This window comes from Lissotriton vulgaris, chromosome 12, assembly GCF_964263255.1.
Source record: "Lissotriton vulgaris chromosome 12, aLisVul1.2, whole genome shotgun sequence".
NCBI classification, from domain to species: Eukaryota; Metazoa; Chordata; class Amphibia; order Caudata; family Salamandridae; genus Lissotriton; species Lissotriton vulgaris.
Genome location: NC_141700.1, coordinates 2,489,009 through 2,509,629, shown reverse-complemented (window position 1 = coordinate 2,509,629; position 20,621 = coordinate 2,489,009). Strand labels below are relative to the sequence as shown.

General features: G+C 47.6%; 1 protein-coding gene across 2 annotated transcripts in view; it reads right to left on the bottom strand.

The window, feature by feature from the left end:
- Positions 1-20,621, bottom strand: part of REEP6 (receptor accessory protein 6) — a 124,009-nt gene that overhangs the window by 19,256 nt on the left and 84,132 nt on the right. For both annotated transcript variants that reach the window (XM_086946648.1, XM_086946649.1), the window contains exons 3-4: positions 1,111-1,249; positions 409-577 (exon numbers count right to left, since the gene is read on the bottom strand). In XM_086946648.1, the coding sequence (XP_086802774.1) occupies positions 409-577; positions 1,111-1,249 (308 nt within the window). The remainder of the gene's footprint in view (positions 1-408; positions 578-1,110; positions 1,250-20,621) is intronic.

Sequence of the window (20,621 nt, the reverse complement as noted above, 5' to 3'; positions counted from 1 at the left end):
GTGACACCCCCACAGTACCCCTGCCCCCCAAGGCCCTTGAGCCACCTACATCTCTTCCACCTGGGATCTGACCCCAACCCAGTCTGTGAAATAAAGCTCTACAAAGTCCTTCACCGAGTGTTCAAGGTGACCGGACTGGGCAGGCCGTAATCGCCAAGAGCTGCTGCTAACCGAACCATATATGCCTTCCATATCCTTAATCGCTCACAAATGGCACCCAGTGTTGGCCCGCTGCAGTCAGACCCAGGTGCAGCATTTTGAGATTTGATAGGACTGAGTGCTAGTGGGATGGCAGTCTGCTGAGTGATGGTACTTCGTGAAGGGGCGTCAGTTGGAGCTATGTGCGGCGGTGCAATAGTACCAGCGCGGACCATATGGTCCAGTTGGCCGTAGCCAACGTCATCTTACCTCCTCTGGTGACGCTCTCCGCCGTGCTCAGGGCCTGCCCACTCAGGTCACTGACCACACTGTCCACAGTGCCGTGATGCTTCAGGAAGAAGGGTCTGATGAACCGAGTGTATAGAAACTGGGAGCCGTTCCAGGAGAAGGGAGCCATACACCAGAGCAGGAAGGCACACTGTGGAGAGGGTGCAAAAAGGGTCAGCTCTTCAGAGGAAGCAAAATGGCTCAACACCCACACCTCCCTCCCATGTGCCATCCCAAGTCTCTTCAGCTCAATCCCATCACTCACTTTAATCCTGATCCACTTCCTTTTTTAGGCCACACCCATCCTATACATTCACGACTGGCAAGGCCCTGATAAATGCACTAGTTTTGAGCTGCTTAAATCACTGTGAAATGCAACAGCTCGGTGAGCGCCGCCATGCCTTCTTTCTTCTGACAGCTCACTGTATTCACCAAACCTCTCCAGACAGATGCCTGCTTCTCCTTCCTGACCACTGCCCTGGCATTCTAGACTATTCACAGAACCTGCCAAAATCTCAAACCTGCCTCCCATGAAACCTCTGCTCAAAGCCACTATGCCCTCCCCCATCGTCACCTGATTCTTACTTAGGACACATACAGTGTAAGAATGAGTAGGAACTCCACCTCTGTAACAGGACAAACAAGAGGACTCCAAGGATTGCCCACTCGCCCCGCCAAGCTTACCTTTCCAATGTAGTAAAACGGGAACCAGAAGAGGAAAATGTCTGAGAAGAATTCAACGACACTGAAGAGACCGTACACCACCCAGTACGTTAGCCAGATGGTGTCATCCCTCTTATCCGGGCTCTCAATGGCCTTAATCCTGCAGATGTGGAGAGGAGAAACAGAATGAGAGGCGGCAGACAAGCGAGCAGTGCGAACTTTGCACCAGTTGTTGCTGGGAGGGGATACCAGCACTTACTTTTGATGAACCAGGTTTATCTATCATCACCGTAGTGACTGACTCACAGAAAGGGGGAGCAATACAGGAAAGAATAATAAAAAGGCAGGAAACTACAAACAAAGTGAGAAAGCAGGTATGAAAAAGAGTGCGATAAAGAGACAAAGTGTTGGGTGGTGGAAGAAAGGCAAGAGGTTGGATAGAGACCAACACCCTTGGTAATCAGCAACCTAGCCTTCATCGCTTGTTTTTATTTATTTATTTATACGGTAAGCACTTTGGGATACAATAAAGAAAAAGAGGAGATGGGGTAATAAGTGGGGACGCCTCCAAGAGGAGGAGACGGCGGCAACAGGAGCAGGAAGGAAAAGCCAAGAGGATACACTTAAGAAGGGGCATGGCTTGGGGACATACAAGGCCAAAAAGAGGGAGTGGAGAAGGAATGAAAGACTCAGCCAAAGGGAACAGCAAGTCTGAGGTAGTGCACATAGCCAAGCTGAAAGTGTTATTTCAGTTCAGCATCCAAGTGCCACAACAATGTGAATGACTGAGTGGGTGGTGCAGCCTCTCAATGGCACTGCTCTCATTCCAACTCTCAGGCAGGCGGACCCTCTGCAACAGAGTAAGAGTGTACAACTTGCTATCAGGCCAGAAAAGGTTACAGTGAGAATGAGGGTTGTTAGAATTGGGGGTCTCTGGTTGGCGCAAGTATGCACTTGTGACAAGCAGGGACCCTCTCCTCTAAGTCAGGGCGAAGGATGACCCCTTAGAATTACCCTTGCTCACCCTCTAGGTGTGTGGCGTGAGCAGCCAAGGCTATTCTTCAGGCGTTATTCAGTTAAGCATTTGTAATCACACACACAGTAACATGTACCAATCCCCCCACAAATGGACACCAGGCTGTGGATATATCAAAATACGACTCTTTATGTAAAAATAGATATATATATACAGTTCAGACTTAATACAAGACCAGTAACGTTTTTAGGATGCCAACAGATTGTGAATAGGCAAGTTTCTCTTTAGTTGCAAGTTCAAATGTGGATTTCTTTGTGAATTCCTTACTACACAGTTTCTTTTAGTTGCAGTTCTTTTCAAAGCACCTCCTTGTACCAGTTCGGGGGACCTTAGGCCACTCTTAGGCCTTCTGTGCGCTTCACCGCGTTGCACTCGTTCTCCCTGCTGAACTTAGACCGGAGCCCTACCGCGTCCCACGCATCTAGCGTGAGAATGCCTTCGCAGCGGCTCGGGACGTCGGCGGAGCTTGGAGCGAGCTGGGCTGAGCAGTGCGGCCCGGACGGCGGAACAGGTGAGAGCGCAGGGTGCTTGGCAGGGGGGGGGGCTGAGGGCAGAGATAGGAGGCCGGAAGGGCCACGCTCGCTCCCACTCACCCGCAAAGACTCTCGTAGACTTCCTCCTTCAGCGCTCTCCACGAATGCAGCCTCGATGAAGGGGAAATAACAAGTTGCGGGCCCCGAGCCCGATACAGGAACCTATCTTCTTTTACTTTGGCGAGAGTCAGCACAGGTTTAGTGCGACTCAGGCGATGGGGGCACTTCTGGATCTTGACGCCAGCGGACGTGTGCAATCAGGCAGGCGCGGCCCGCGACCCTTAGCACGACGGTGCGGGGGTCTCCTCAGCGGGGGCGGCGCGGCCTGACGAGTCTCTGGGATCACAAAGCGGGGTCACAGGGCACGGCGTGTGCAGCTGTCGACCCAGCGTGGATCGCTATCGGCAGAGAAATTCCGGCGGGAGGGGGGAAGAGCGCTTCAGCGCGCTCCAGTAGCAGGCAAGGGGCAGAGGAGCAGGAAGCTTAGCCCGGGGGCAGAGAGCGACTCCGATCGGAGCGAGGCTCTCACAGGGACAAAGGCAGGCAAGCTCCCGAGCACCACAGCCCTAGGAGGGGCGATGAGGGGCGCAGTCTGGCTCCGGCGGGATGCACACACGGCTTGAATGTCAGGACGAGCAAAAGCACCAAGGACCCACCAGTTCTGGGGTCCAGATCAGGGGGCAAGCTCAATCAAGCCCTTGGAGAAAAGTTTCAAGCACAAGTCAGCAAAGTCTTTTAGAAAAGTCTTCTCCTCTCCTTCCTCAGCAAGGCAAGCAGCAGGCCAGTCCTTCCAGCGTCTTCTTCTCCTTCTATTCGGGCAGAGGTTCTTTGTGGGAAACAGGATTCTGATTTACAAGGAGCAGGGCTCCTACTTTTATACAGCATTTCTTTTGTCTTTTCAGGCCAGGGGGGCCTTTTCATAACTTCTTTCAGTCTCTGAGCACTTGTTGGGTGTACTTCTGGCTTCTGCTTTCAGTGTGAGGGGCAGGCACATTAGACGCTCCACAGGAGGTGGAGCCAGCATTGTGTGGACAGGGGCAGCCAGGAGTACCTTGTTGACAGTGCTTCGCCCTTCCTGGGCCAGGTGCCGGCTGAGTCATCAGTCGCTCCCCAGGGGGCAGAGCCAGCATTGTGGTGGCAGAGCACAGCCTGATTAAGAGTCCAGGGCCACTCCTACCTCCCACTAAGGTGTAATCCTTGCATTCACCACCTGTCATCCCCCAGCCCTGTCACTCACACAACCCAGACAGTCAGATACACACCCAAGCAGAGGCGGGCTGAAATGGTTAGGCAAGCAAATGCTAGCTTTCTAAAAGTAGCATTTGCAAACACAGGATATTAAAATAAACTTTACTAAAAGAAGTATTTTATTATTCTGAGTTCAGGCATACTAAACATGACTCTCTACCGTGCTCCCTGAGCCTGCGGGGATTATAGCGTGTAATAATTCCAGCAGCCCATCTGGCCTAAAGGGAACAGGTAGCCTTACAATAGTGAAAAACGAATTTGGTAGTAATTCACTATTAGGACATGCCACACTCATCAGAGCATGTCCTACCTTACACTTACAATGCACCCTGCCCTTGGGCCTACCATAGGGGTGACTAATATGAAGTTAAGGGAAGGTTAGGGGCTGGCAAGTGTGTACACTTGCCCAGCCAGCATGACAGGACCAGACTGCACGCAGGTTCTGCAATGGCAGACCCTAGACACATTTTAAAGCTGCTTCTGAGGGTGGCGCAATCAGCGCTGCAGGCCCACTAGCAGTATTGGCATTCACACGCCCTGGCACTCCTGGTGCACTGTACTGGGGACTGACAGTAAATCCAATGAACCAATCAGGTATTCCAAACACAGTTACACTTTTCATAGGGAGCACTTGCACTGCGGCACGGGTTGGCCGTGGCGCAGTGCCCTTAGCAGCAGACACCAGCAAAAACATCTGAGGCACATCAGCAAAAAGTGGAAGGGAAACTCACGCCAAGGTGCCAGGTCTAACAAGGGTAATAGTTAATTTCTCTACAAAGGCTAATCTGTAGCAGTCGGCCCCATTGCAATAGCGTAGAAGACTTTTTTTGTCTCTTGGATGCTCTGGAGCACAGGCTAATGCTTTGCCCATCGTCCATCATTCTTAGTTTAAGGAAGAGTTTCTTTAGGCATATGGGCACGAGGCGTATCTGACCAGTGGTTCAACATTGTCCAGATCCCCTTGGTCTCTTCAGAAGGCGAACCAGTCTTACCTTGTAGGCAGCAGAATCCCAATCCTTCAAACCGTGGGGCGGCCTCTCAAGGATGAGCAGGTGGGACGAAGGCTGTGGCAGAACAGAAGCTGGGACCATTCTTATCCTCTTCACAAGTGTCTCTTTAAACCTACGCCATTTGGCAGTAAACTACTGGGCAAAATGTGTCTCCGGGATAAATGGACATGAACGTTAAACATGCCAAGGCCACAGTTATTGGATCAGGTCGTTGCAGCTTCCTAAAGGCGGTTATACATTTTTGCTCCCACAGTTTTAATTTGAATATTGAATTTGTCAAATACAAGCCACACAGGGCATAGTTTGGGGATTTTTCCTTAATTTCTCCCAATTTCAGCCTAACAAATCGGAGGCTCGCTTGTTTCTTACACTGTAAACTGATACTGTGCTCAGTTTTAGATTCCCCTAATGAAGTTTTCATTTAAACTCTTCATTAAGACGAGTGTCCCAGTACATTAACATTACAACACGGTCAAGTTTCAGATGATACACAATGGGTGTTTCACTCTAGAAAAGTGTATCCACTTAGTTGTATCCACCTTGACAGTCTCCTCATTGAACAATCCGAATTGAAAGGGCCCTGGCTACTCTGTAATTCCACTGAATTATCTGAGATAATAAGCACTATGTTGCCCCAGTGTACATTGCAGGAAAGGCACAGGTGGTAACTTGAGGAGGAAGGCTGTTAGAGTTTTAAGTTAGGCACCATCAAAGACTGTCAGAGACAAATAAAGGAGACAATATGCAGCCTTGTTCAACTCCTCTTTGGACCACTACGTTTGTGGTGTATTGAATCACATTTATACCCAAGTATTTGCACACAAAGTGTTAATTGCAGACTCCATTGATTCGTCTTCTTCCTGTATTCATTCCACCATATGTAAACGTCCTAGACATGGATTCATATGATCTTAGCTAAGAAGGCCATCTTGATCAATTGTAGTGATACACCTCCACACCAACTCGTCAAACAGACCAAATATAGTTTTGTTCCTGGCCTCCAGTCTGCAATTAACACTTTGTGCAGACGCACGCACTGCAGGGCTTGAAGCCGGTCTTCTTAGATGTCATCGTCGAAGAGACAGGATACAAAAAAGCAGAAATTTGCAACAAAAAGGCAACAAAGTACCAGTTGCCACAGAGATTCCCGATAACCGTTAGCGTCGACGATGCAAAAAAAAGGGAACTGATGTCATCACGCCGGCGTGGGCCTATTGTAGGCGTCGGTGACGTCAGCGGAGTCGCGTGCGGAGCCGTGTCTCTATGACGTCCATTTCCACGTCGGTGCGAGGCTACGAAAGGGGGATATTCACAAGGTGAGGAATCCACACGGCAGATGTATCTATCAGAATCACATTTATACCCAAGTATTTGCACACAAAGTGTTAATTGCAGACTGGAGGCCAGGAACAAAACTATATTTGTCTGTTTGAAGAGTTGGTGTGGAGGTTTATCACTACAATTGATCAAGATGGCCTTCTTAGCTAAGATCATATGAATCCATGTCTAGGACGTTTACATATGTTGGAATGAATACAGGAAGAAGTTCAGTAGAATTGAAGACAGTAAGAGAAAGTCATTTTTGGATGTTCCCAACTTGTCCCTGTTGGACTTGGCCCTTCTGGCAGGTTCACCCCTAAACGTTTTGCTTTTTGAATGTGAATTGGCGGTAGTGATTTTTGGTTTCTGCGCACTTTCAGGGTGTCTCAGTGGAAAGTGCTTGCGCACTCTGAGTGCGTGGAGTAAGGTTGGCCTGCCCTCCCATAGGAATGCATGGGGAATGTCTGTGTCCCTGGTAGTTCCTGATGCGTGAGGTGTGCAGGCTCGAATTTGGTATGTGCGGACTCGTGTGATTGAATGCTGCGCAATGATGTATGCGGCGTGTATGTGTCTAGTGTGGAAGTGGTGCTTCTAGACATGGGTGTGCGTATGCAGTGAGTGTGCTGGCACGTGATTGGCTGGAGCTGGCTGGTGAGCCTGGCTCCAGGGGTCTGGATGGGTCTGCCCGGTGGTGAGTGTGGAGATTAACATGCTGATGGCTGGGGAGGAGTGCACCTGGGTCCTGAATAGGGCTGGGCTTTCCCCACACAATGCTGGCTCCGCCCCCTGTGGTGCGTCTAATGTCACTAGCCTGCCAGTGAATAAAGTGAGGGGCTGAGCCCATCACAGTGCTCACAAACCAGCTGCGACTGTTTTTTCCCCTCGCCCTGAAGCCAGACAAAGGGATTTAATGTATAAAAAGGGTCTGTGTCCCCTTGCAAAATGCTCTCTTCCAGGATCCTTTTGCCGAGGGGGGCGGCTGCTGCTGCTGGGCGCCAGGAGGACCGCCACTGGCGATTGCCTTCCTGCCTGGAGGGCCCAGTGAGCTGGCTCTGGGCCCAGCCTTGCTCCCCTGCCTACCTTCCTGAACTTTGCCAGGACTTTGTTGCTGGACCTTGCTTATAGCGCTGGGGGAGCGCTTTATTTTTACTGAGACCTTATTTTGCCTGCTAAGCGCCTGAAAGCGCTTTATCTATACCGCTAGCGCTGTGGGAGCGCTTTTATTTATTCCCTATAGCGCTTAGGAGCGCTTTTTTGTTCTAGCGCCTGGGAGCGTGTTTACTGCCCTCTGGCGCCTGGGAGCGCCTGAATTGCTTTGGCCAGTGCCCACCCGGCATTGTTTTTACCCCATAATTGATCGAGGAAAATCTCCACTGCCCTCAGCAGCACGACCCGGAGCCTGGGGGCTCGTCTGCGGGGCCACGCTGCCATTGGCTACCCCTGCCAGCCTATCACGTGCTAACTCCGGCCGGAGGAAGGAGACCGGTAGCAGGGCTCCCGCAGCGGCTGTGTGAGCCCTGCGTGTGTCTCCCACCCGAGAGCCTTGACCGGAGAAGCCCAGCCGCCCTGCCCAGCCGCACAGGAAGAGGAGCCCCTGTGAAGGAGGGGCTCCACAACGCGGCGCGAGGACAGGCGGCACCCCGAACAAGACCGGAGCAAGGAGAGAAGATTCTCTCCCCCCCCCCTCCCACGGAAGCCAGTGAGTCAAAGCCGGCTGGGGGGGAGAAGGAGTGAGGTGGCGCTCTGCCGGTGCCTTCACCCCGAGCGCCTCTAAATGTGTTGTGATGCATCATGTGTAATCTGTTCATGCTTATACCCCTACAGGTATTGTGATACTTAGGTGGTTCTTCCTAGTACAGGTGTTGCTAGTGAAGTTCTGGTTCCCTGCGTGACATTCTCCCAAGGTGGTTAGGGTTGCGTAGGTGGTACTTACCGGTTACCAGTAGTTACTGGTTATGTGCTCTATTTTTATATTTTGTGCTACATTTGCTATTTGATGCTACAAGTGTTCTATGTGCTAATTACTATTCCTACAAGTGCTAATTCTACCAAGTACTGAGTCTAAAAGTGCCTATTCCTGACAGTGGTCCAGGTGGCCCTGTCTTGTACATATCCCCTGTAAATTCTGCCTGTGCCTGGTGGCACATTGTAAAGTGTGTGTTTTTATCTAATGTGTTTTGGTATAATACAAAGACTATTTTTAAATATAACCTTGTGTGGAGTTTCCTGTGTGGTGGGCCTTGGGTGTTGTTGCTGGGTGTGCGCGCAAACGCTTAACTTACATGGCCTCCGAGTTTAGCCTTACTGCTCGTGTCACATTACCAAGGGGGTGAGCAGGGGTTATCTTGGCGTGTAACTCCCTTGCCCTGATTTAGAGTGGTGGTCTCGGACTGACTTTGGCGCAAGCCTTGGCCAGCCAGAGATCCCATTTCTAACAGTCCCTTCGCATTTTGTGAACGTATGAACCTAGCACTGATCCTCGAATCAGTAAATACAATGTCATGGAAAATGTTGCTCCTCAGTGATGGAATAAAATCTGCCCAACCAGGCACATTAGTCGGTCACACTCCCTCAAAATCGTTGAGGAAATCTAGATTCATCAATCATGGCAAAACAACAACTGTGAACTCAGAGTTACTGGTTAATACTGAAATCTATATTTAATCAACAACGGTACAAGTACAACTATAGATTCTGAGTTACTGGTTAAAACTGAAATCTATATTTACCAACGGTACAAGAACAAACATGCAATCGGAGTTACTGGTTAATTCTGAAATTTATATTTACCAACAGTACAAGAACAACTGTGCAATCTGAGTTACTGGTTAATACTGAAATTAACAAGTCACCTACCTTCGGTAACGCTTTTTCTGGTGGATACAGTATCTGCCTGTGGATTGCTCACCTTATGAATATCCCCTGCGCCAGCATTCCGCTGAAACTTTTTTCCTAGCTCTGCACTCCGATGAAGACGTCATAATGCCACGGCTCCCCTCGCGACTCCGCATGATGTCACCGGAGCCATAAGAAAGCCTAGTCGGCTTGATGACGTCCGTTCCATCCGTTTTTTCTGTTCCTCCGAATCGAAAGGGTGAACCGAGAACAGATTCAAAGTATACACAGTACACAATATTCAACAACTACACTGTGTAAATTCAAAAGGAAAGCCAAAGAGCAGAAGCATTTCCTATAAACCATACAATGCAAAAAGATACATGAAATGTAAACCATCATGTTAAACAAAAACACCTTTAAGGTATATAAGGGTGGACCTCGGGGAGGAGGGTGGGTCAGTGAGGAATCCACAGGCAGATACTGTATCCACCAGAAAAAGTGTTACCGAAGGTAAGTAACTTGTTCTTCTGATGGATACATCTGCCTGTGGATTCCTCACCTTATCAATAGATTCCCACAGCAGTCCCACTCCCCGAGGAGGGTGTCCACCCTTCTATACCAAAAAGTCCTGCAGGACAGAGGGCGCAAAGTGTCCCTCCCTCCTCACTTCGGAATCCAAGCAATAATGCTTTGCGAAGTGTGGAGGGAGGCCCAAGTCGCGGCCTTAAAAAAAATGTCCACTACAGGAACACCTCTGACCAAAGCAGAAGTCGACGACTTGGCTCTGGTAGAATGAGCCCTAATACCTTCAGGAGGCTCCTTATCAGCCAGGTCGTAGCAGATCTTGATGCCCAAGATCATCCGCCTGGATAAAGTGCGCTTGTGCACAGCCTTGCCCTTCATGCGTCCAACGTAGCCTACAAAGAGCTGATCGTCCACTAGCAAGTCCTTCGTCCTGTCCAAATAAAAGCTCACCACTCTTTTAGTATCCAGGCGGTGCAGTCTCTCCTTCTTGGAAGGGTGAGGAGGAGGATAGAACACAAGAAGAGTTAGGGACTGTCCAGATGGAATGGTGTAACCACCTTAAGCAGAAAAGCAGCCCTGGTGCTAAGGACCATCCTTTCAGCATGTATGGTTAAAAACAGGGGTTTTGAACTGAGAGCCTGAAGCTCACTCACCCTCCTTGCTGAGGTAATAGCCACAAGAAAGACTGTCATAAAAGACAAGGGCCTCAAAGGACAATTATCTAAGGGTTCAAAAGGGGAACCCATTAAGATAGTTAAAACAAGATTCAAATCCCATTGAGGCATATCAAAAGGCATAGGTGGAAACCTATTAGTGAGGTCTTTAATAAACCTCAAAACAATGGGAGATTTAAATAAAGACGGCTGATCCGGCAAACAAAGAAAAGCCGAAAGAGCCGACAAATATCCCTTAACAGTTGCCACAACACAACCCTGCTGAGCCAAGAAAAGTGAAAACTGAAGAACATTTGACAAGTGGGCCTTTAAAGGATCATTAGATCTCTCTCCACACCATTTAACACATTTTGACCATCTATACGAGTAAATAGACTTAGTGGAGTGTTGCCTGGACGATAAGGTAACATCCACTACATCTGGTGGGAGAGAGAAGGAACTCAGGTTGCCCCGTTCAATCTCCAGGCTTGAAGGTGCAAGCTCTGGAGGTGGGGATGTAGAACCTGCTCCTGCGACTGTGAGAGGAGGTCTGCCCTGAGAGGGAGACGGAGCGGCGGGTGCGATGAGAGGTGAAGTAGATCTGTGTACCACACCCTTCTTGGCCAATCCGGGGCGATCAATATAACTTGGGCCTGGTCTTGGCAAATTTTCCTCAGAACCCAAGGAATCAAGAGTATGGGAGGAAACGCGTAAAGGAGTTGTCAGCTCCAATTCAATTGGAACGGGTCCCCCAACGCTTCTTGCACCGGATACTGAAGACTGCAGAACAACAGGCAGTGCGCGTTCGTGAGTGGCAAACAGGTCCAACCGAAGAGTCCCTCGCATCTGAAAGAAGTGATGAACCACCCACTCGTGATCGGCCGAGTAATGCCGACAGACTGTCCGCACAAACATTTAGCACACCGGCTAGATGATTTGCAAACACACAAATCTGAAGATTCTGTGACCAGGACCAGAGTCACAGAGCTTCTCGACGGAGACAACACAACCCTACCTGTCAAGAAGCAGTACCTGAAATTCCTGATTTCCGTGGGAGCGTACGGCCGCGGATGTATTTTGCAGATTATTTCCCAACTCCCAAACACCCCTGGCCCCAGAAGACTGAGCCCAGAAATGAGGGGGAAAGGGGAAGTGGAAAGACAAATCGAGAGACTGCCACACTGGTGTCTTCTTCTCTATCTTCAGTAGGAAGAGTATCACCTAAAACGAGTAACGGAGGATTACTACAGTTCTCATTTCAAAATGTGTACATTAAATAGGTAAACTACTACTACTGTGCCTAGAACCTCTATACCTGTTATAGTGTGGAATGTGCCTCTCTCTAGCTGATGTATTAATAATGATTGATGGAAAAAATTGTCTTCTCAGCAGTAGTCTTATAAATTTTTATTTTCTTGTTTCTGTATTGTAGATTCTTCAACTGGAGGGAGGAGCCGAGCTCACGTGGGTAAGTAAAAGTATATATATATATATATATATATATATATATATATATATATATATATATATATATATATATATATTATATATATACGGTATGTGTCGTCCTATTAATTCAGCATGCCCAGCCAAACAGTAAGGAAGAGACGAGACCCGTTTCTTAGGTGTTCAAACGTTTATTCTGCCCAACACCAGTCTGCCATGACGCGTTTCGGCTACCAAAAGCCTTGATCACATGACGCAGTCATGGGGGCTGGCCACCCGTTTTAAAGTGCTAGGTGCCTGCTGCGTAGTAAACATGGAGAAAATACTACATGCATGAATGCAAAAATACCATGAAGCAAACTTAGCTCGCAATAATATATGTAAAATACATGTTGAATTGATTTTGACTGTATACATACAAATAAATCACTTATTGTCACTGAAACTTATTGCATCTGATATAAAAAGCACAAGGTTAGAAAGGAGGCGTGAACCGGCAATTCGGAATAAAATACATTTAAACACACAAACAGTTAAAAATGTATTAAAAAATATATAAATATTCCTAATCCGTGCCGGAATCACATCAAAACAAAACTTTGTTGATGCTCCAATTGAAAACATGTCAAGCTATCAACCGTATGCTCGTAAAGCAACAGTAGGATATGTGCAAAACACTCAAATTGGATTATACATTAAGAATAGTTCTAAGCCATAACTACAGTGCTGCCCATGTGGGCAATGCTAATTCTTGTGCAAATTGGCAATGGGTTCAGTGCAAGTTAGCTAAATGTGCAACATCACGCAACAGTAAAATCAAAGTGCTACCAGTGATTAAAACAAAGATGTGCATAATGAATAAAAAGAATGGATAAAATATCTCATGATTCAAAGTGTGGAAGACAAGGGAAGTTCATAGAATGGTAATATAACACTGAATAGAAATACAAGTTACAGGGACAGACTCAGTGCAAGATTCTCTTCTCTACAGTGTGACTAGTTTATATGACTAGAGTGTATATATATATATATATATATATATATATATATATATATATACACACATACTCCTAAATACGAATGGAATTGAATTAAATAAGAAGCCGGTGCTGCCTGGCTGCTCTCCGTAATATGCGGATGAGTTCTGAACTAAAACCTCAACTCTCTCTCAGCATGAAATAATAGATTCTTTCGCTGGATGACAGACGTCTAATGTTCTCAACAGACGAAGAAAAGTCAAGCAAATGTCTTTCTAGGATGCCACAACTGTTGCTCACACTCTCTAGACGACGTCAGTTCTCAAACGAGGAATTTGCTGAAGCGGGACTAGAAGCTGAATTTCTGCAACACTGCACCATCAAAAAAAATATATCAAAAATAAGCTCGCTTACCCGAACTCCAAGGCTGAACTCCAGAAGACGGAGCTTCGGGGGAAAAAGACTTGCAGTGAAAATACCTGACCGGATATGATGTCGCCTGCTTGGCATAGAGTGTCAGGAATGGGTCACAGATAAAGGATACGATAGCTGTACATCCAGAACGGACTCTGGAACTTGAATGAGCGGTCTAGGAGAGACCCTCAAAAAGATGTCAGGCTCCGTTGATAACACAGTCAAAGTGCGCAGCATTCAAAATGCTCGCGCACGAAATGGCGGACTGAAAATAATAAACTAGAACACTAACCTGTCCATAGCGCTCTCATGCTGGTTGAGTGTCTGGGAAAGCATCACTGTGCCACAATCTCGCAACCCTTTGGCTCCAACTAAAAATAGAACGTTGTGTAGATAAAACCTTTCTAATCCTGAACGTGTGTGTGCAGAGGACAAGCCCCGACCCACCAACTGGACCGTTCTGACACTACCCCTCCCTGTTTGTTGATATACCACATCGCGGTAGTGTTGTCCGTCAGGACCTGAACCGACTGACCGCAAAGGGAAGGAAGGAAAGCCTTTAGTGCCAAACGTACAGCCCGCAGTTCCAGAAGGTTGATGTGAAGCAACCTTTCCTCTGGAGACCAAAGACCTTTGACCTCCAGATCCTTCAGATGAGCACACCACCCCAGAGTGGAGGCATCCGTGATCACTGTGGCTACTGGAGGAGGAGACTGAAAGGGTTTCCCTTGAGTTAGGTTGCCCTGCACACTCCACCAAGTCAGCTCCACTGCAGCTTCTCTGGAGATCCTGACTGACTCCCTGAGATCTCAGTTGTGCTGATACCACTGCCTGCGGAGGCACTGCTGGAGTGCCCTCATGTGCCAGCGCGCATGACTGACCAACAGTACACAAGAAGCGAACAGACCGAGCAGGCGAAAAACCTTCAGGACCGGAACAACCCCTCCATTGTGAAACAAAGGAATCATCTCCTGAATGTCGAGAATTCTTTGAGGAGGAGGGAAAGCTCGACACACAGTAGTATCCAGTACGCCCCTATGAACAGGTTGCGCTGAGAGGGCACCAGGTGAGATTTCAGCACATTTATTGAAAAGCCCAAGTTGGGCAACAGATGAGTTGTTACAAGCAGATGATTAAGCATCATCTCTGGTGGCTCCGCTTTGAGCAGCCAGTCGTCTATATAAGGGAACACTGGAAACCTGACCTTCTGAGATGAGTCGCCACCACTGCCATCACCTTTGTGAAGACTCGAGGTGCAGTAGTAAGACCAAACGGCAAGACCACAAACTGGTAGTGCTGCGACCCCACCGTGAAAACGGAGATACTTCCTGTTCTCCAGTATTCAATCTTTCATAGATTCACATGCTTGTATCTTCCCCGTCGTCATGGTGGGAGTCTCCCGGTAAATAATAACCATAGCAGTAGAAGAAAAAACTGCCTGGTAACCATAGAGTAGTGAAACAATAGGTAACCTTTCCTCCTCATTATGTGGCCCAAACTACAGCCAATCAGCAGCCAGCATCAGCCTACACCATTCCCAGCAGAGCCACCATACCTCAAATTTCCAACCGCCTTCGTGTGAGAAGGAGTCTTCCTGAGCTCTGCTCAGTTTTTTCTCTCTTCACTGAACTTTTGACTTTCACAGTTGGGAGTCAGGTGCTCTTCCTTTCTTGTCAAGCATTATTACATTCAGAATGTCTGAAAGCTCCAAGAAGAGCCTTTTCAGAGCTTGCAGGTCCTGTGGCAAGGCCAGATTATTTTCTGAGGATCCACACAAGGAGTGCTTGTGCTGTCTGTACCCCAAGCATATTCCTAAGGACTGCAAGTATTGCCGGACCTTCTCTGCCAAAACACTTAAGGATAGAGAAGCGCGCCTCTTATTATGACTTCAGAAAAGGAAAACTCAAGACTCGGAGTCTGAGAGAGAAGCCAAGGGACACACCTCTAAGAAACAAAAAAGAAGGTCCTCCGAGGAAAAGGGAGATGTGAGGAAACAAAGCAGGAAAAACTAAGGAAGGTGAGCCTTCTACTTCTCTCCCTCCAACTCCTCTCAAGCCTTCCTCAGAAAAGAAGGCTCAGTCGTCGCTTCCGTCGACGAAATCTACTGAAATTCCAGTCAGATCGCCGACGACAATCTCGACGACGACAGCTTCGTCGACGACGACTCAGTCAACGGTGAGTACCAGACCTTTGTCGACGGCAAGATCCTAGTCGACGAGCATACCGGCAACGATGCTGACTATTGTTCCGTTGACGGCCCAGTCGACGACGAAAAAATAGTCTTAACCTATATCTCTATAAAAAGAATTGCTCCGTCGACGGGATCGTTGACGAGCAAAAGAGGAGAGTTTTCTACGCCGAAGATTTCACCTATACTGCCCTCTACCATTCTGGATTGCCAGGAATCTGAGGAGGAAGGATCCTATGGTGTTGCTTACAGTCCGTCGCAGCTCCATATTAAACATCAGGAATCCGAAGAGGAAGACCTTCAAGAGGCCCAGGAGCATTTCACTTTTACAGATCGGCCGGTCAAGGGCCAGATGAGATATGAGTCATTTCACCAGTCTTATCATTATGACGACGAAGAGGAAGTGGATACGCCTGTGCGGGAAGAGGCTATGTCAGTGCCCGTCTTGTTAATTTCAGACCTAAGAAGCATGATCGACAGCTATTACCGTCGTTTTCCGGAAGATAATGCTCCTGTCCCTTCCGCGGCCACTGGGAAGGTCTCTCAACCTGCAAAAGAAACGCCCCTGATTCAGCCACCTCCTCCCCCTCCTCGGAAGGAAGTCCAAAAGGTTATTACAATTTGTGATGACTTACATGATTCCGATCAAGAGGAAGAAGAAGAAATCCCTCAAGATGACGTGGTTGGGAATGAATGGGACGAATATATCGTTCCAACGTCCCCGGTGTCACCATTGCCTCAATCAAGCTCTCCACCAGAGGACATAGCCGCTTTTTCCATCAAATCGTGAAAACTGGCTAAGAGATTCCAGCTTACTATGCCAGCCAAGGAAAGCGAATGTTTCCTTTACGACTTCAAGGAGTCCTCCAGGAAGTCTGTAAGAGCCATTCAGATTATTGAACATATCTGGGTGGAAGGACTCAAACTGATGAAGAATCCAGCCTCAGTCCCAGCATCCATACCCAAGCTGGATAAAAAGCATCGCGCTACAGAGACGGCTCCAGCATGTCTTATTGGTCATCCTCGACCGGACTCGGTGGTGACTCAAGCAGCGCAGAAGCGCTCCAAGAACCCAATGGCAACATGCGTGGCACCCCCGGACTACCATCCTACAGGATGGAGCCAAGGCAGCATCGGAGTCCATAGACATGGCAATGGATATAGCGTCTATAGCTTTCCGCCAGATGGTTGGGGCGGTAGCCCTACGGAGGCAAGGATGGCTCAAAGCTACATCCTTCCGACCGGAGGTCCAGTCTAAAATCTTGGACATGCCATTTGATAGTGAAAGCCTCTTTGGTAAACAGATCGATGAACCGTTGCAAGGGATTAAAGCAGATACTGAAACTGCTAAATCCTTGGGATCATTACAGCAAAGCCGTTATCAGTCCTTTCGTGGCAGAGGATCCAGGGGACACTTTCGACAGCAACGTCCCTCTTACCAATCTAATCGGTACCAACCTTACAATCAACAGGGATACCGTCAGTACTCCTCCAACCAGCAATATCGGTCTTCGAACACTTCTTTCCAGCAACAAGGAAGAAGAAAGTCTGCCGCCAGAGGGAAGCAAGACTCTGGTCGCAGACAGTGATTTTTCTCAGGCACCTCCAATACCGCTTCAGGCCGACCAGTTCCACTACCTCTCTCAGTTTCTCCCGCATTGGCAGTCCATAACATCGGACAGATGGGTATTAGACATCATTACACAGGGTCATACCCTGGAATTCTCACAAAGACCTCCAAACCGCCCACCTCTACGCAGAGTTCACCAACACCTGACAGCTCTCAAAACAGAGATCTTATCTCTCATACTGAAAGGAGCGATAGAGGAAGTCCCATCAGACCAGCGGGAAAAAGGTTTTTATTCGCACTTCTTCCTTATAAGGAAAAGACAATCATCAAAATGGAGGCAGGTACTGGATCTCAGAGATCTGAACAAATACATAAATAAAATTTCTTTCCGTATGCTGTCCTTACAGGAAATTCTTCTGCTGCTCTGCAAGGGAGACTACATGGTCTCTCTAGACCTGTTGGATGCATACTTCCACATTCCGATACACAAAAAACACAAGAAGTATCTGCGATTCATGGTGGTGGGCGCCATTACCAGTTCAAAGTTTTGCCTTTCGGCCTGAAGTCTGCCCCCAGAGTATTCACAAAATGCATGGCTCCAATAGTGGCACATTTAAGGCAGCAAGGTCTCCAGGTTTTCCCCTACTTGGGCGACTGGTTAATAAAAGGATCGTCGTTCCAAGCAACACAGATCTCTATGGATGTGCATGGATCTCTTCCAAAGTTTAGGCCTTCGGATAAACAGAGAAAAATCATTTTTTCTTCAGACTCGTTCTCTACAATTCCTAGGAGCAATCTTAAAAAGACAGGAAGTAAAAGCGTACCCATCAGAAGAACGAATAACAAAAATCTTGAATCTGACTGCAACTCTGGCATCAAAAAAGTTCACTTCCATCAGAATATTCAAGTCATTACTGGGAATGATGTCCTCCTGTATCCCATTGATTCCCAACTGCCGCTTGCAGATGAGACCGCTGCAAGAAGCCCTGGACAAGCAATGGGTCCAAGCCTTGGGATCCTTCGACGACAAGCTGGTCATAACCTGTCAGATCAAACGAGCAATGTCATGGTGGGGGTATCAGGAGCAACCTTACAAAGGGCCTGTTATTCGAACCTCAATCACCAAGCTACGTCATGACATCAGACGCTTCATTACGAGGTTGGGGAGCACATCTGCAAGACCTAGAGATTCAAGGCCTTTGGACTCCTCAAGAGACAAAACTTCACATCAATCTCTTGGAATTGAAAGCCGTCTTCCTGGGCCTTCAGGCTTTTCTTCCCAGAATCCAAGGTTCATCGGTCTTAGTGCGAACAGACAGCACTACAACAATGTTTTACCTGCGCAAGCAGGGCGGCACGAGATCAAAACCCCTATCAATTTAAGCACTAAGGATCTGGAACTGGCTACTGCGTCAAAACATAACGCTGCAAGTGGAACATGTTCCAGGAGTAGACAACACAAAAGCGGATCTGTTAAGCAGGTCATCCGACATTTGCCATGAGTGGGAACTATGTCAAGTCCAACTAAATCGGATTTTCAGCGTGTGGGGCAAGCCAAGCCTGGACCTGTTTGCAACTCAGAGCAACAAAAGGTGCAGACATTATGCCAGCAGGTTCCCTCAGCAGGGTTCGAGAGGGAATGCTCTTCACCTCCGATGGACAGGGATGTTTGCTTATGCCTTCCCTCCTTTTCCCCTAATTCCCAGATTACTGAGGAAAATTAGATCAGAACCTTGCCAAATAATACTAATAGCCTGGCCGAAGCAGTTTTGGTATACAGAGCTTCTACAACTGTCGGTGGAGCCAAGGATACAGCTCCCAATAACCAGGGATTTGATTTCAATGAACAGGGGCCAAGTACTTCATCCACAATTGACCTCTCTAAGATTGTCGGCTTGGAACCTTTTGAGCACGAATTCCAGTCATTAGATATCCCTCCGGAATGCCGTGAAATATTGCAAAGTTCCGCAGCGACATATACTGCAAAATGAAAGCAATTCTGTAATTGGTGCCTTGCTCATACAGTGCATCCTTTGACGTCTTCTCCTGAACAAATTCTTCCTTATTTACTGCATTTAGCCAAATCAGGGCTTGCGCACTCATCTATTAAAGTCCATCTAGCAGCAATATCCAGATACAGAAGATCTCCAGGATGCCCATCTCTGTGGTCTAACAGATTAATCAAGGAGTTCTTAAAAGGGATATTCAGAAAGTTTCCTCCTGTTAAGCGTCCTCCACCTCCATGGCAGCTTAACACAGTCTTGTCACAACTTATGAAAGCTCCGTTCGAGCCGATCCACAAATCTGAACTGCAATTCCTGTCATGGAAAGTAGCATTGCTGCTGGCACTCACATCAGCCAGGAGGGTCAGCGAGATCCAAGCTTTTTCAATACAGGATCCCTTCATACAATTCAGGCCAGATAAGGTGATGCTAAGAACTAATCCAAAATTTGTGCCTAAAATACCCTCTTCTTTTCATCCAAATGAACCGGTGATCCTGCCTACATATTTTAAAAATCCTTCTACAGCGGCTGAAAAAGCTCTACATACTTTGGACATTGTCAGATGCCTAAAGTTCAACACTGAGAAAACTAAAAAAACTTTCGCAACTCAAACCAACTGTTTGTCGCTTACTCAGGGCCCAGAAAAGGTCTGGCCCTTTCACGTTCCTCCATCTCCAGATGGATTGCATCCGCCATTGTCTTCTGTCAAGAGAAAGCAGGAAGGCCTCTCGACATGAAAGTCCGTGCCCATGATACACGGAAAATGGTGACGTCTTCTGCATTGCTAGCAGGAGTACCCCTTCCAGACATATGCAGAGCAGCAACCTGGTCGACTGCTCATACATTCGCCAAACATTACTGTCTGGACACGGAATGGAAAGCAGATGCAGCAGTGGGACAGGCAGTTCTGCGACATCTCTTTAAATAAGGTACATGTTTATGAATTTTATTCTCTGTTTTTTTCTATATGATGTGGTTTCTCTTTACGCTAATAACTGTAATGGCAAAGTTTGGTTGTTCGTACCTTTTGATTCGTAACGAGTTCTTTTTTCTAAAAGGAATTTATGGCACACAGCCCCAAGAAAAGAAAGGGGTCTAGCCTAGAAACGCTCTAACTACAAGGACTGCTATCTACTCTGATACAAGCATGTGAATCTATGAAAGATTGAATACTGGACAAAGAACTAGGTACTTACCTGTATACTATGGTTCTCCAGTATTATCTTTCATAGATTCACATGCGCCCGCCCACCTCCCCGTTTCCATTAGGTAGACCACCTTTTATCTCTGGTTTCCTGCATAGCTCACTCTTGGGCGGTAGGGAATCGAAGGTATGGTGGCTCTGCTGGGAATGGTGTAGGCTGGTGCTGGCTGCTGATTGGCTGTAGTTTGGGCCACATAATGAGGAGGAGAGGTTACCTATTGTTTCACTACTCTATGGTTTCCAGGCAGTTTTTTCTTCTACTGCTATGGTTTTTATTTACGGGGATACTCCCATCATGACGACGGGGAAGATACAAGCATGTGAATCTATGAAAGATAATACTGGAGAACCATAGTGTACAGGTAAGTAACTAGTTCTTTCCACTTCAGGATGGGAATGTGAAAATACGCATCCTGTAAATCAATCCACACCATCCAGTCCTCTTGCTGCAGTCCCAAAAAGAACCTGCACAAGGGTCAGCATCTTGAATTTCTCTGGTTTGAGGTAAAAATTCAAGATCCTGAGGTCCAGGATCGGACGTAACCTGCCATCCTTCTTGGGGATCA